Here is a 14,675-nt window from a genome sequence, read left to right on the forward strand (position 1 = left end):
AAGTAATAGCAGTGTTTCCCACATAATTTGATTCTATTCGTGGGGGCCCGCCACAAATAAATCAATGTATTGGAAACACTGAATAGTATATTATCCTGTACCTGCCTCAGGACTGCAGATGGAAATTGCTATTAGCTAAAATCTGGCATTAAACATCTCTTCTCTTTTCTAAGATTAATGTATTTGTATGCAAGGTCCTTGTTTAGATAAATTACATATATATTAAGAAGTTCAGCCATACTCTGTTACAGCACATTTTGATTGAAGATTGTATTTAAGTACAAAGGTATTAGCAATTAACATTCCATAATAGGAAGTAACCTAAGTGTTTTATTACTGACTTTGTTTTCATTCCATATAGCTCAAATTCTTTCTTGAAAATATGATAATGATCTTTGAAAAAAAAAAAAAAGCATTAATAAAAACATACATTTTCATATATTTGGTCAACCATTTAAAAAAATCCAATAGAAGTTCAATGTTATAGCATTTCTCAATATATCTCGCCACAGTTCTCGGGTAGCATTACTTAAACAGACTGTTTCCGTGTTATGAGCTCTCAGTCTATGGTTATGAGACTCCGCTTTCCGGGCAGCCGGGACAGTAAAACAAACGGACACGGATACAGCATGGGAGTGGCCAGACGATCGGATTGGATAACAGGATGTGAGTTTTGCTGTTTTGGGGTGAGGCGGTGCGTTCTGGGGTGCACAACTTTCTGCGTGTTTGCGCAGTTTCGCAGCGCTTCATATACTCTGGATAAACCTAAACACAACATCTGAGTCCGCGGGGCTCGTGTGCAACGTGTTGAAATCTCCGGAAATACCCGAGCAGGCCGCTGCACGGCACAGTTTCCACACACTCGCCGTCTCATGTGTGCTCTACTCGTTTATGCGGGGAGAAAGTTGTGGACATTTTTTTTCCTGGAGTGTAGGGTTTCGCTGATCCAGTGTGCAACTGTGTAACTACAGCGTTAATGAGCCTCTCCAGCCGGTCCGGATTTTGGATTATGTGCTATTGGGATTGTAAACTCGCTTGTTCGCCATATTGTGCGCTGTGAAACTCGAGGGAAAGTTGTCAGAGTTATGACATTTGCTGCGCACAATCCCTTCATGGAGCTGTATGCAGTCGACTTTGATCGAAACCAAAGTGACTCCATGGAGCTGGACATAGAGAGCTCCGTGCACCATTAAAAAGGTATATGCACTAGTTTTAACTCATGCTCACTATTCTGTTGTATTGCCTAATAGCTCTCAAGACGCTTCCTTATTGCAGTTTTTTCTTCTTTACATAACATCACTGGCTATCGCTCGGGTGATTGCATGAGCCCCTCCGTTTCCTGTATTTCTTGTTATGCCAAATGGAAGCTGCATAGTCAGCGCCTCCTTGTTGCTGTCGTCTCAAAACTTCTTCAGTTTATGCGTCCTGTCTGCACGCACTGTACGTAAACATCGATTACATAGGTTTTGATCACAAGACATGCTCTCTGACTGAGTTTCACTTTACTCACTGCTGGGCTAGTCACTCGTGTAGGCCCCAGTTTCATTTTTGCTCCATACCAGTGGAAACGACTGAAAACTTTGTGTGCTTGTCTTCAGATACAAATAAAGTGTCTAACCCCTCCTTTCTCTCACAAGGTCCGGCACCATAAAGAGGATGAGAAGAAAGAACAACAAACCTCAGATTTGATTCTGGAAGGAGGGTTGCATGCTCCCCACCCTGCACTTTCCTTTGGGATTTATATTTCCTCCCAATCACCTCTGTATACACAATTAAACAAAGAGTTCCTCGACCTCAGGCAGTCAAAGCACACTACAGAGGCAGTACCAGTTTGAGAGCTCTGACTCCAACATTACCGTACAATATTACTATGAGTCTTCCCTCTCAAGTTAATACTGACAAGAGCGGCAAGCTTCGGGCTGCAGCCATGAAAGAGCCTGTGCAGCATTCAGGGGATGTTTATTATGGGATGGGACCTCCGGCTTTAGAGCCAAGCCACAGTGACTCTGCTAGCAGCTCGGCTGTTTACAACCCTGAGAAAGGCCCCCAAAGTTTACCGCACTATCAACAGGCTGCTCCAGTAAAGTGGATGCACCAGGAGTCCGTGCAGGCCCCCGGCTGGTCTCAGGAAGCCCCTGCTTCGGCCTGGGGGCAGAACTTTGGCCCCTATGGTGGAGTGAATGCCAGTGGGCAGATGGCATTCCACAAGGGGGTCCATGAGGGTGTAGCTCTGCCAATGGGGGGAGAAAGTCAACTGCCAGGAGGACCTGTTGAGGTTTACAGAGATGCCCCCCAGGCACAAGCTCAGGGTAGGGGGCTGGAGTGGGAGCAGCACACAGCGGCTGCAATGCACCAGGCTCAGCTGCAAGTCTATCAACATGCCCACAAAGGCGTGGAGCTCCAGGGTCAGCCCCACGCTCCTCCTCCTCACACTTTGCAGGGGCCCATGCTGCAGCCCTTCCAGACAACATTTAGGCCCAGCAAGCAACAGTTTTCATCAGGTTATTACTCTGTTTTTCCAGGGAACAAGGGAATACCAAACCTGGCGTACGCCGAGCAGCCTAAATCTCAACAACAGCAGCTGATACACCAGATGCAACAGCAGCAACAAATGCACCAACATCAACGCCACCAGCACCAGCACCAACACCAACAACAACAGCAGCAGCAGCAGCAGCAGTTGCAGCAGCAGCATCATCTTCAGTTGCAACAGCAGCAACATTTGCACCAACAGCGGCACCAAATCCAGCAGCAGCAAATTCAACAGCAACAACTGCAGCAAATGCAGCAGCAATATCACCAGCAACAGCTTCAGGAGCGACGGCAACAAATTCAGCAAATGCAACAACAGCAACAACAAAACGTGACGCAGAAAGAAACAACACAACCACAGGTGCAACCAAAACAGCAGCAAACCCAAAACGTTGTCCCGTGTCAGCCCCCTGAGCCCAGTCCTCCAGACACCGAGCCTAAAAAAGAGGTCCAGTCACTGGGACCAGGAGCTCAGACCTGTGACTCATCACCCGTATCTGATTCATTCCCTGAAAAGGTCGCCACAAATCCTGCTGAGCCTTCAGATACAAAGTTGGCGGCACCTAGGCGTTCCCGTCGCCTTTCCAGAGAAGGACAGTCTCCACTGGGACCCCCCTCAACAAACATTTGGTCTCAAGCATCCAAAGATCCTGCACTACCCCACAACGGGGTAGCAGGCACTCAGGTGGTGAAAGGAGGGGAAGCGACAACAGAAGGGGTCATCCGTAGGAGAAGGAGGGCGTCTAAGGAGATCAACTTGGAGACTCTGGCCCAGAAGGCGTCAGAAATGGAGTCCATGCCTCCCAGAAAGGTCTTTTATTACACTACAGCTGTGTTTAACTTCCATTTATGGCAGTACTACAGTAAAATAGCCATTTCAATACTTGTTTTAGGCTCAGTTTAGTTGAAGAAGAAAGACATGTGCAGCTTATTTGTGCATTTTCTCAGCTGACGAAGTTAGCAAGCAGCTGCACAAAGAGGAAGAACCCCGTTTCAATGCAGGACTTCCCCATGGTTTAGAAAATCATTTTCTAGAGTCTGTTAAGTTGATTCGAACAGCTGTCGCGCCTCAGCTATAACAGGCTGTTGAACAAGTGTAAAGTCATACTAAACATGACATCTAGATAATGGTGCAACCTGAAAAACAGCCATTATCAAAGATTGCTCTGATTTTATCGCTGCAAGAAAGACGAATTACTTTACGCTGCTATTCAGGCTCCAAAATGTTGACATTGTGAGTGGCACACCCTGAAACCTGCTTCTTTATTTTCTCAAGAGCAGCTTTGTTAGAAATGCACTAAGCACAAAAACTAGATAAACTCTGTTTTGAGGGATTTCTTAGCTCAGGGATTTTTTTTAGTACCCTGCCCCCGGGGGTTATCAGGCTTGTCGTAGGTAGGTTTTTGTGCAAAGTGTGCATGCTGGATTTACAGTTGGAGCAGCTGCATGTCTGCACACCTCCACATTCCTCAGACGCCTTCCCAGTCATTCAGCAGAGCCAGGGAGGGGCTGCGCTGTCACCCTGCACAGCTACACTCCTCTACCTGACAACACACCCAAAACAGGTTTAATATTGTAGGAACAACCCAGAACTGCTGTTATGTGGTTAGCTAACAGCACTTTTGAGGGTGAGGAGATGATATTCAAATGTCTTAACTTAACTTTGCATGCAGTATAAATCATAAAAGTGATTTATATGTCTTATCAGTTTGACTAAACATACCAGGGAGGCGTCTACAAGGCTCTGAATACCAAGGAAATATCAAGTAATATAACAGCTGGATCTTAAAGTTAGGATTTTCTCAGTGTTATATTATTCAAAGAAAATATTGTCTAAATTGTTCATGCTTCAGTTTTACCTTTTGATAGACAAAATAATTCATTACAATGTTTACTAATATTAATCTATAATTAAAATATTCTGAAATTGTAGTCTTATAAACAACAACATGGATACTTTCATTCAGGATGAAAATGACTTACTGATTTAGTTGATTTTAACATTTGATTCTCACACCATCTCAATCCATATTCTATTTTCTCTGCTCTCCTCCCATTCTACCTGTTATCCTCCTGTCTCTTTGTGTTGGTGCCACAGCAGGAAGAGGGTTCTTCAGGCAGACAGGCCAGCATGATGCCTCTGGTCATGCCTGTGTCAGTGCCAGTGCACAGGAGTCCAACAGATCCTCAGGGTGCCTTAAATCAGGGACGTGTCGGGGGGACTGAGCGACCGGCAGGACAGACCCTCAGCAAACCCTCGGTCATTGTGGCTCGTCGAAGATCACTCAGGAAATCCATCAGCGAGAGTTTTGGTCAGGTTAGTATTGATAGGAAACAACATTGGCATCACTTTCTTTTTTTGCTATGATTTCCGTCAGTGTTAGCAACTTGTAACTACTTTATAAGTCTTCTAAGGTGCCAGTATTGGTACATATTCACACTTCTGGTTAGGCGGTTATCAAGTGAGTAATTTGGAGATAAATGTTGGAGGAATGTGACAATGTTTTGCGAAGAAAATAAGTTCAATGGTCCAATCAAATGTTGGAAGAGTCCATGTAAAAATAAGAGTGAAATGTAATCTTCTATCTTTTGAAATTCCTGGTTGATTTGGTAGAAGCAAACACATATTGAGCGGCTATTTTGTCATAAATTCAGCAGATGAAAAACCAGGTGATATTAGATTACAGCGCAAACAACCTCAAGTTGTTTGTATAAAAAGTGTAATCTTTGCAACTGCCAAGCAAGTAGTTTTCCACACCTTGTAGACTGTAACCTGCAGCCCTTTATCTAACGTAATGTAGCACTTCGGGATTTGAAATCAAATATGAAGTGCTTTATAAATGGAACCCATTATTATTATTATTATTATTATTATTATTATTATTATTATTATTATTATTAATAATGTATCCAGGTGTTTTATTACTCCGTGCAGTACTTAAAACTGATCTGCTGTCAGAAATAGCAGATTTTCTTTTACATACAGCACATACAAGTGCTTGATGCTCAGTTGTAGCAGAACATTTTTTACTTTTCATTCGACTGATATCAAAGAAAACAACTTAAATCCTAAATATTCTGTCTAGGAAGGGGAAAACGATCCAGGGACGGATGAGGAAGGAAAATCCAAATTAAAGCGCCGGCCTCGCCCCGAGCCTCTGATCATCCCTCCGCCCAAACCAGCCACTTTCATCCCACCCTCCCTCTACTCCAGCATCTCTTCTTACCAGAGCAACCTGCGCTCCCCGGTCCGCATGCCGGACAACCCCCTCACCATGCCGCCCTACACGCCCCCCCCCCATCCTGTCTCCTGTGCGCGGGGGCTCGGGACTTTACTTCTCCACCTTCCTGACCAACATCGCCAGCAACCAAATCCTGCCGCCGCCGCCACATACGCCCAAATCTGCGACGCGCAGTCTGTTGCGCTCCAGTAAGTCTTACATTTGAGGATGATCTGTGAAAGATTCTACTGATGAGATGAGATTAGAATTCATTCAACTTTATTGTCATTGCACTGAGTATACATAAGTATTAAGTCAACTAAATGAAGTTTGCAACCAACCAGCAGTGTAGAAAATAAAAATAAATACACTATAGATCAGGTATAAATAAGATAGTATATTACAGACACAATACAGAGTAAATAGGAATATATTATAGATTGTTATTGTCATTTTCAAATGCTACAAATAAATATGAGTATGCCATAGAAAAATATAGTTGTTTGGACAGTTTTGAGGCATTGACAATGCTTAAAAAGGAGATTCCTTTTTTTGTATTTTTGCAGCAAGTTCAGATATCACGCCTCCTGTTCTTTCCTGTTCCTTGATCACGGATGCTACAACTGCTAGCCTTGAACCGTAAGTACAGACACCGGACTCTCAAGGTTTTAAATATCTGGCCCAAAAATTAACCAGAACCCTTCTTTCTTTTTTACTTCTTCAGACGGATAAACATCGGGCAGCGGTACCAGGCAGAGATTCCTGACTTACGTGACCCAGCTTCCTCCCAGTTTGACCAGCACAAGGCGGACGTGGTCTGGCTCACTATAGATGACTCCAAACTCAATCACGGTGACCAAGAGTGCAGTCAGTGTCTCACATCAATCAGTCTGCCACTAGTTGTCGTTTCCATTTTATTCTTGTTAGTCCTTTTAAATTCTTGTCATTTTTTCTGTTTTGTTCTAGTGGAGGATTTTATGAACATGGCATGTTGCAGTGTGCTCAGGGGCGGAGGAACCAACCAGGAACTGGTTTTACACTGTTTTCATGAATCCGGGGGGGATTTCATTGTAAGTTTAGTGACTCATATCCTCTCGCTGAAGTTTGGCAGCAGAGTCTTAAAAACTTCTTTACGAAAATGCATTTTTACTTTACTTATATTTTCACTGCAACTTCGTACTTGCAAGGTTGGACTTGTAAGAAATGATTGTTAACTGTGATTTAAAATGTTTATTCCAAGGAAACACTGGAACGTTTGATGCTTCAGGACCCAGTGTTCCCCAAAGATCATCTACTGACAGGTTATCACTACTCAGGTGAGCTTTGACATTACAGGCCAATAAAAGCTATATCATGTTAATCATTGCAGTACAATCCCATGGTTTCTTCATCTTACTCCGTCTGTCTCTGATTGGCTAACGTCTCTTTGAATATTTCCTCATTTGGTCTGTGTCTGATTCACTCCCAGGCTCTGACTGCTGGACTGCAGAGGAGAAGCGCTACTTCAATAAAGGGATCTCTGCCTACAGGAAAGACTTCTTTATGGTGCAGAAACTGGTACGCTCGTTCATTTGACCCTACAGCATGAACCATTATGAATCAATGTCAATAAATATGAAGTACATTTAAATGTGTTTGTGTTTCAACACCAATAAATCATTAGCACAATATGCAAGTTTTGAGGCATTGGTATAACTGCTTTAAACAAAAAGGACCAAAATACAGATTTTCTGTGTCTGCATTTTACATAAAGAGGCGTTATTATGATGTAATGGAAAATGTTTATCACAAACAGTTGTAAGACGTAATGACTTCCAAACATGCAAAATTAGACTAATTAGAAAAATGTGTTAATGCGGTTTTCATTTCACAGACTGCCACTCCCCTTAAGCTTGTTTGTATTTATATTGTTTTACAATATGTACACAGATGATTTTGTATGTAATTGTAAGATGGTTAATTGATTACATAGATCATACATGTGTATTTCTTTTGCGTCTGAATTTAAAGGTGCAGTCCAAGACGGTGGCTCAGTGTGTTGAGTTTTACTACACGTACAAGAAACAGGTGAAGATCGGTCGCAACGGGATTTTAACCTTCGGCCCTCTGGATTCACCGGACGAGAAGCACACCGATGCTGTGGTGGACGTAAAGGTGGGGAGAAGTTTATTTCTTAAGTGATGTGTGGTAAAGCCTTAAAGGTCCCATGTCATGGCCATTTCTACTGATCATAATTCCATTGTTGAGGTATACTAGAATAGATTTATACTGTGCAATTTTCCAAACTCACATTGGTTTCTCATACAGCATCTCTGTAAAGTATGTGTATTCACCGGTATTCACTCTCTGTCCTAAACGGCTTGTTGGAGCTCCTGCACCCCCCCCCTCCCTGTGAGCCCAGTGTGCTCTGATTGGTCGGGACGTTGAGAGGCTCGTTGCTGCGATCTGCTCCGCTCCTCGCAGTAGATCGCAGCAACGAGCCTCTCGGCAATACAGCGAGAACAAGCGAAACTCATCCTGAGCACACACAAACACTCACAGCCGAAGTAAAAACAATAAGTGTGGCTTGATATTGAGTAAGAAAAAGGTTTATAATGCTGTGAGAATGGGTCTGCGGAGAGCAGTTCTCCGCGATCCCAACTTAGTAGCCCGAAAAACGTTTACCCATTTAAACAGTCGTGGTAGATACCTTGTTTGTTTTAAACATCATAAATACACAAACAACAATGAATACTTACAGGTTGTGTACCCGAATCTCCCGCCGGTCCAAACAAAGTAGGAACAGCATCGTTCTTCAGTGCCCTACGCTGTACATATCCGGCATGAATCGCTGAAAGGTTTGGGAAGCTTTGTTTCATGAAAGGCTGGCAGAGGGTGTGGCCTCTGGGTATCCCCACGTCAGAGTACCCAGGAAGAAAATGAGAAATCTCCAACGAGGCGTTTTGGGGAGGTCTTTTCTGTGTTAGAGTTTTACTCCCTACAGGGTGTACTTTGAGGGTTTTTGACTCTGCAGACCGTTTACATGCATTAAAACCTTCATAACACACAAGGGGACGGGTAATAACCGGAAAAGCATGACATGGGACCTTTAAATCAGTTTATGCTACAGAATGTGTTTGTTTAGTATTTTCATAAACGGAGTAAAGGAAAGAGCAAGATCATTTGGTGGATTTCATCATTTTTAAGCCTTGGAGATGTTAAAAGGGATTGTTTACCCCAAAATCTAAAATACACATTTCTCTTCATACCTTTTTATAAATCTTGATTGTTTTGGTGTGAAAAAAGAGCTCCATAAGTAAGAGAGAAATGTATATATTGTTGATTCTGGGCTTGCACTTTAAGTTTGTATTTTGAAGGTTGTTCTATTCATTTGTGCAACGATCTTATATTTTTGTAGTGTGACACGATTCAGACTTCACAGCAGTCAAATGTAACTCAAGGAGAGACAGATGGAGACGACAAGAAGGACGTTTCCTACGGGAGCAGCCAGCAGGCACTACAGACTCATGACTATGTAAGGTCACTACATATTCTAGTAACTTCTCGGATTTGCATTGACTAATAGCACACGGCCTTTCTTTAATTGATGTAAAAACTGTCAAACTAACACCTTCTTCTTCCTGGTGCTCCAGGCAGGGACAGTGCTAGTGATCAAGGAGCCGCACCCGGTGAAACAAGAGGCTCCGCATGCAGCCACACCTCACAGGCCGAGAGCCGAACCTGCCGCCAAGAAGCCCCGAGCGCCACCGAAGCCTCCAGTCGATCCTGACGCAACATTTCCATGCAAGAAATGTGGAAGGTAAGCCTGAATCAATAGAGGGAATCACTTTGTCCTTGTTTATAGACTATCTAGACTGTGATATGTTGTCTGGATTTTGATTTAAAGGGGACCTATCATGCAAAATGCACTTCTTGATGTGTCCCCGGTGTGTCAGGGAACTCACGCAGCGTCAGAAAATAAAACCCTCTCTCTTTTCCTCCGTACCCAAATCTCTAAAAACGGGGGTTCAACGAGCGGATACAGATTTGCGTCCGATATGACGTCATATCGGCAATGCGGACCCACAGCACTATCAGAAACGTTGCTACCAGAAACAATGCCCGACTGTTTTGGACGTAATATGGTCGGTGTTTACATTAGGATCACTAACACTCAGAGCTGACCTGTACTTCACAGAGCATGTGTGTCAAGAAGCAGGAAATAAAAAGGAACTCACCTTGTGGTATAACCGGCAAGAGAGAAAGCCTTTAAGCTCCATACTGTTTCAGAAATAATCCTTGATCTAATAATCCTTTTGTTTCATCACCGCAGCATTTTAGACCGTATCTGCCAGGTCCCACATGAGCCGGCATAAGCTCCGCCCCTATTTTTTTCAGTTTAATTAAAAAACGAGCTTTATTTTTTTATTTAGCCTTATATTTATACAGGTGAAAATCTCATTGAGACCTGTTTATACCCAGAATCAGCACTTTTGTAACAGGAAGAGAAATAGAGGGATATGAGGCATGGCTAGAATGTGTGATCTGTTTGGTTTTTTGACCAAAACACTTCACAGACATGTTTCTTATATTTTTTTATATATCTGAGACCTATGCTATTGCCTAAAAATAGCATGATAGGCAGTGGTGACTGGTCATTAGGGGCACAGCCCCACCTAGTGTCAGCAGAAAGTAATTCAAATAAGAATTCCCAAAAAATGCAAAGAAATGCAAAGAAAATACATCTTAAAATATATTTTAAGATCATTTGTCATCTGATTCGTCTGTACATTGCTGTTTTAGTCTATGTTCTTCTAATTAGTGTCTACAGTGTGCCTATTGAGCCGTTTTGAGCGACGTGGGTCAAGCCCTGATCTAGCCCCTCTCTCTCACTGTCTAAGTGAATGGGTGCTGTAAAAACGACACTGCGCATGCTCAGTATTTTTCTATTCAATGTGTGCGGCAACAAAATAATCACCATAGGGGCACTGTGCTGGCATACCTACCAAACGTCATCTCATAATTCAGAGAGCTGATTGGCTGTAAGTACGTGTGCTGCGAAAAGTGTAGTTTTCACCCTGTAGTGAAGAGGAGACGAGAGAGAGAGGAGCGTATAGCGATTAAAATCAGTAAAACTGAAAGAAAATGAATGAAGTTGACCATCTACTTCAGCTTTGGTAAGTTCATTTCATGTCATATCTTTTGTTGATCTTCTATGTTTTGCCTATAGGCTATTGCTCTGCTGGATCGATTGATATTGTGACCTCGGATATGAGTGTCTGTGCTTTCCTTATACATAACACATTTCAAACAGTAATTTAAATTAACTAAAAACCAGCAGAGTGGAGCAAACAAAAACAAACAATACAACAAAAAATCTCACTAATGCAATCTTTTTAAAGTGGGATTTTAAAAGTAACTTTGAAAAGTGCACTTTTTATCAGATATTAGTGTTGCATCATTCAAAACCGCTGCTATTACATTACATTTAGTTGACGCTTTTATCCAAAGCGACTTACAATGACCAATTACAGGGACATTCTCCCTGGAGTAACTAAGGACTAAGTGCCTTACTCAAGGGCACACTAGTGGTGGTGTTGCTGGCGGGATTTTAACTCACAACCTTCCGATCTTCAGCCCACCTCACTATCCATTAGACCACCACTATCCCTCTATGTGCGTGTAATGTTGCGTTGTTATTCTCCATACCATAGGGTGTTTTATAAAGTGAAGAGCCGAAGTGCCCACATGAAGAGTCACGCAGAGCAGGAGAAGAAGGCTGCAGCGCTACGTCACAGAGAGGAAGAGGAGCAGGCGGCGGCTGAAGCCCGGGCGAGGAAGGCAGCGGCGGCCGTAGCGGCGGCGGCAGCGGCGGTGATGGTGGCGGCAAATCAGGGAGGAAATGGAAACGGAGTGACAGAGCCGGGGGAGGTCAGCAGCCAGGAAGACTCGTCTGAGGAAGAGGATGACAAAGAGGATGACAAAGATGAAGACTGGCGCTGAGAGACAAAAAACAGGATAAAAGAGAAACCAATGAGAAGATGGATTTGTGGGTAAAACAAGGGATGAAAAAAGATGAGAGCACAACAAAGACAAGAGGAGTGATTTCAAGTCTTCCTGGTAATCTCCACACTCCTTATCCCTCACCCACATCACACTCCACAGCTTACACATTTTGTATCTTTTAAATATTCAGAGGAAGTTTATTTTTTGTAAATGCACTTATCCCCTATGCTTCTGCTTTTTGCCAATATTGCCTTTTTTATATCCTTTATTTAATTGAATATATGTCAAAAAATATTATACATTTTTTCATTGTGTGGACTTAATGGTTATATGATATTTCATAAGATAATCAGGATGCCTGTTAAGCGATAAAACATCAAGATCAAAGCAATTTTCACTTTACAGTAGCAGCCCTTTTAAATTAAGATAGAGTAAGAGTATTTATCTTTCTCTTAGGAAAATACTGTGCTGAGTATTGCAAATTTCCATCAGATTCTTAGGTTGGTTGCACTCATATTTTTTTTACAACTAAGGGACCTTTGAAATAAATATGTATTATTAAAAACAAAGTATATGAGATGGCCATATATTTATGATACTGCATTTTTGCAATGATTTTGGTAATGTAAAACTAATCATGTCAGCTGCAATAAGATTTGTGAATTGAAAAGTTTATTAAAATATCTACTGTTCTGAAGTGTGTCTTTTTTTTTCTGTCAGAAATGGTCAGTGTGTCATTGTAAGACTTTAAAGATCCAGCAGGTGGAGGCAGTGCTTCATGTGATGTTGGATATCTCCTTCACACACATGGATGTAGATAAATAGTGAATGAATAGTCTGTATACAGTATATAAAGATAAACTGTCCTGTTAGTGGATCCATTTTATCACTGTTTATCATATGTCCTCAAAATCTTAAAAATGTTGTTTAACCCTTGTGTGGTGTTCGGGTCAAATTGACCCGATTTCCACTTTCAATGAATAAAAAAAAATATAAGGATATTTTCGTTCAACCTGAAACTCAATGGCCGGGGCTTATTTATTTTGAAGGACATGTGGAATTGTTTTTATTTTTTTCCACTTATGAAAAAATGCCCACACGCATTTATATCCTTCATAAGAGGTTCGGGTCAATCTGACCCGGATACAATACCAAGACAGACAGACAGAGAAAAACACACAGAAATACACAAACTAAAGACACACACACAGAAATACACAAACTAAACACACACACACACACACACACACAAAAGCTGTTTGATCCTGTTTTCCCTTGATCTTTACCCTTTGTAGTGTACACAAAACTATCCTAGAACATTATAAACATTTTAGATCTTCCAGATATGTATAAACATTTTACATTTTCTCGCACTGTCCCCCTCGCACCTGCACGCCGGAGGAGGGACTAAACAGAGCCATCACCTCACATTACAGTGTATAGTGCAGAACTACAATTATCTACCAGCAAAATGGCCAAAAGATATTCTGCTCAGAGAGCCTTGGAGCTAATAATGGATGAGAGTGAGTGGAATGCATTAGAAGAACTTCATCAATATATTTTTCGGATATACTGTATTTTATGAATAGTGACTGTTAATTGTTTTTTATTTGCTTTGTGTTTATATCTGTTCTACTGTATGTCATTTATATGGATGTTTCATCATCTCTATATATTTCACAGCCAAATACTTTCAGATGTGTGGTTCTTGTGTTTCAATTGCTGTTAAATTGCTTTATTTCCTTCAGGGCTTTGATTATTATATGACAGATTAAAAATAATAAACATTAATGAAAAAATGTTTCATTTACATTTGTCCTAGAAAAGCATGAGCAAAATGTAAACCTAGTTTTTATTACAGTGTATATTTTTTTTAACATAAATTACATTTTTATCACAAAAAACGATGGACACTTCCATTGTTAAATTTGATCTAGCGAAGAGTATTTTCAAAAACGAATCATATATTTCATTTATATTGTTGGGGAATGAGTTAAAGACAATATATATAAGGAATTGTGCATGTTGAATTTTGTTCTGTATTTTTTTTAAACCCTGAAACATGTCCCGGGTCAATTTGACCCAAACATTACCAAAGGGTGCGAAATGTGAACATAACACAAGGGTTAAAGGTCAGCTATTATGCAAAATCCACTTTTTCATGTCTTTTATACATTAACATGTGTCCCCTCTGTGTAAAGAGATTCTGAACGTTTCAGGAAAAAAGATTCACTCTTTTTGTCCTGATCCATTTATATAAAAACCTGTCTGAAAATGAGCTGACCAGATTTTGGCCACTTTGTCATAACGTTTTTTTGGCTTGTGTCACCATTAGTCAATAACCAACCAAGGTAACACCTGCCACCTTATCACCTGACACAGAATCAGCACTTTTTAAACAGGACTGAAACAGAGGGGATTATGGGATGCTGCAATGCATGATCTGTTTGGTATTTCGAGGCAAACCCTTCAGAGACATGTTTTGTATATATCTGAGAACTATAATATATTGATAAAAAACAGTATAATAGGGGACCTTTAAAATAACACCCACATCTGTATCTGCTTAACAAAAAAGATTTACCACCATAAAAAATAAAACTTCAAATACTGTATGTATGGGTCTTATTCAGTATGTTAATACGGCTCCACCATCATTTCCAACTTAAGGGGAGTGTGGTGAACACTGTCATTGATCAGAGGTGACATAACTCATCCATTTAACCTGTTAAGCCCCAAGCCCCATACAGGCTTTTTTTCTCACGAAACTGTGTCTCAGGGCTTCTTAACATTTAATAAACTATGAATGTGTCACAAGTCTCACAAGAAGCATTTAAATGAGCCCTGAGCGGAAAAATGCTACCGCACTTAGCACAGAACTCTAGGTATAAATACTTTATTACTTATCGGATCTGCACAAACAAGCTTTGCTAGCAA

The 14,675-nt window shown here is 41.4% G+C and overlaps 1 protein-coding gene across 1 annotated transcript; it reads left to right on the forward strand.

Moving 5' to 3' along the window:
- The first annotated feature begins 672 nt into the window (after window positions 1–672).
- On the forward strand, window positions 673–12,435 carry mideasa (mitotic deacetylase associated SANT domain protein a). Its single transcript, XM_034135523.1, is given in 14 exon segments — window positions 673–1,197; window positions 1,638–3,343; window positions 4,631–4,849; window positions 5,619–5,822; window positions 5,824–5,962; window positions 6,320–6,392; window positions 6,478–6,620; window positions 6,720–6,823; window positions 6,994–7,069; window positions 7,222–7,310; window positions 7,764–7,907; window positions 9,151–9,267; window positions 9,386–9,552; window positions 11,447–12,435. Coding segments are annotated over 13 exon segments (3,237 nt in total). The 5' UTR covers window positions 673–1,197; window positions 1,638–1,870; the 3' UTR covers window positions 11,736–12,435.
- The last annotated feature ends 2,240 nt before the right edge of the window (window positions 12,436–14,675 follow it).

The sequence above is a fragment of the Trematomus bernacchii genome, unplaced genomic scaffold, assembly GCF_902827165.1.
Source record: "Trematomus bernacchii unplaced genomic scaffold, fTreBer1.1, whole genome shotgun sequence".
In the NCBI taxonomy this organism is placed as follows: domain Eukaryota; kingdom Metazoa; phylum Chordata; class Actinopteri; order Perciformes; family Nototheniidae; genus Trematomus; species Trematomus bernacchii.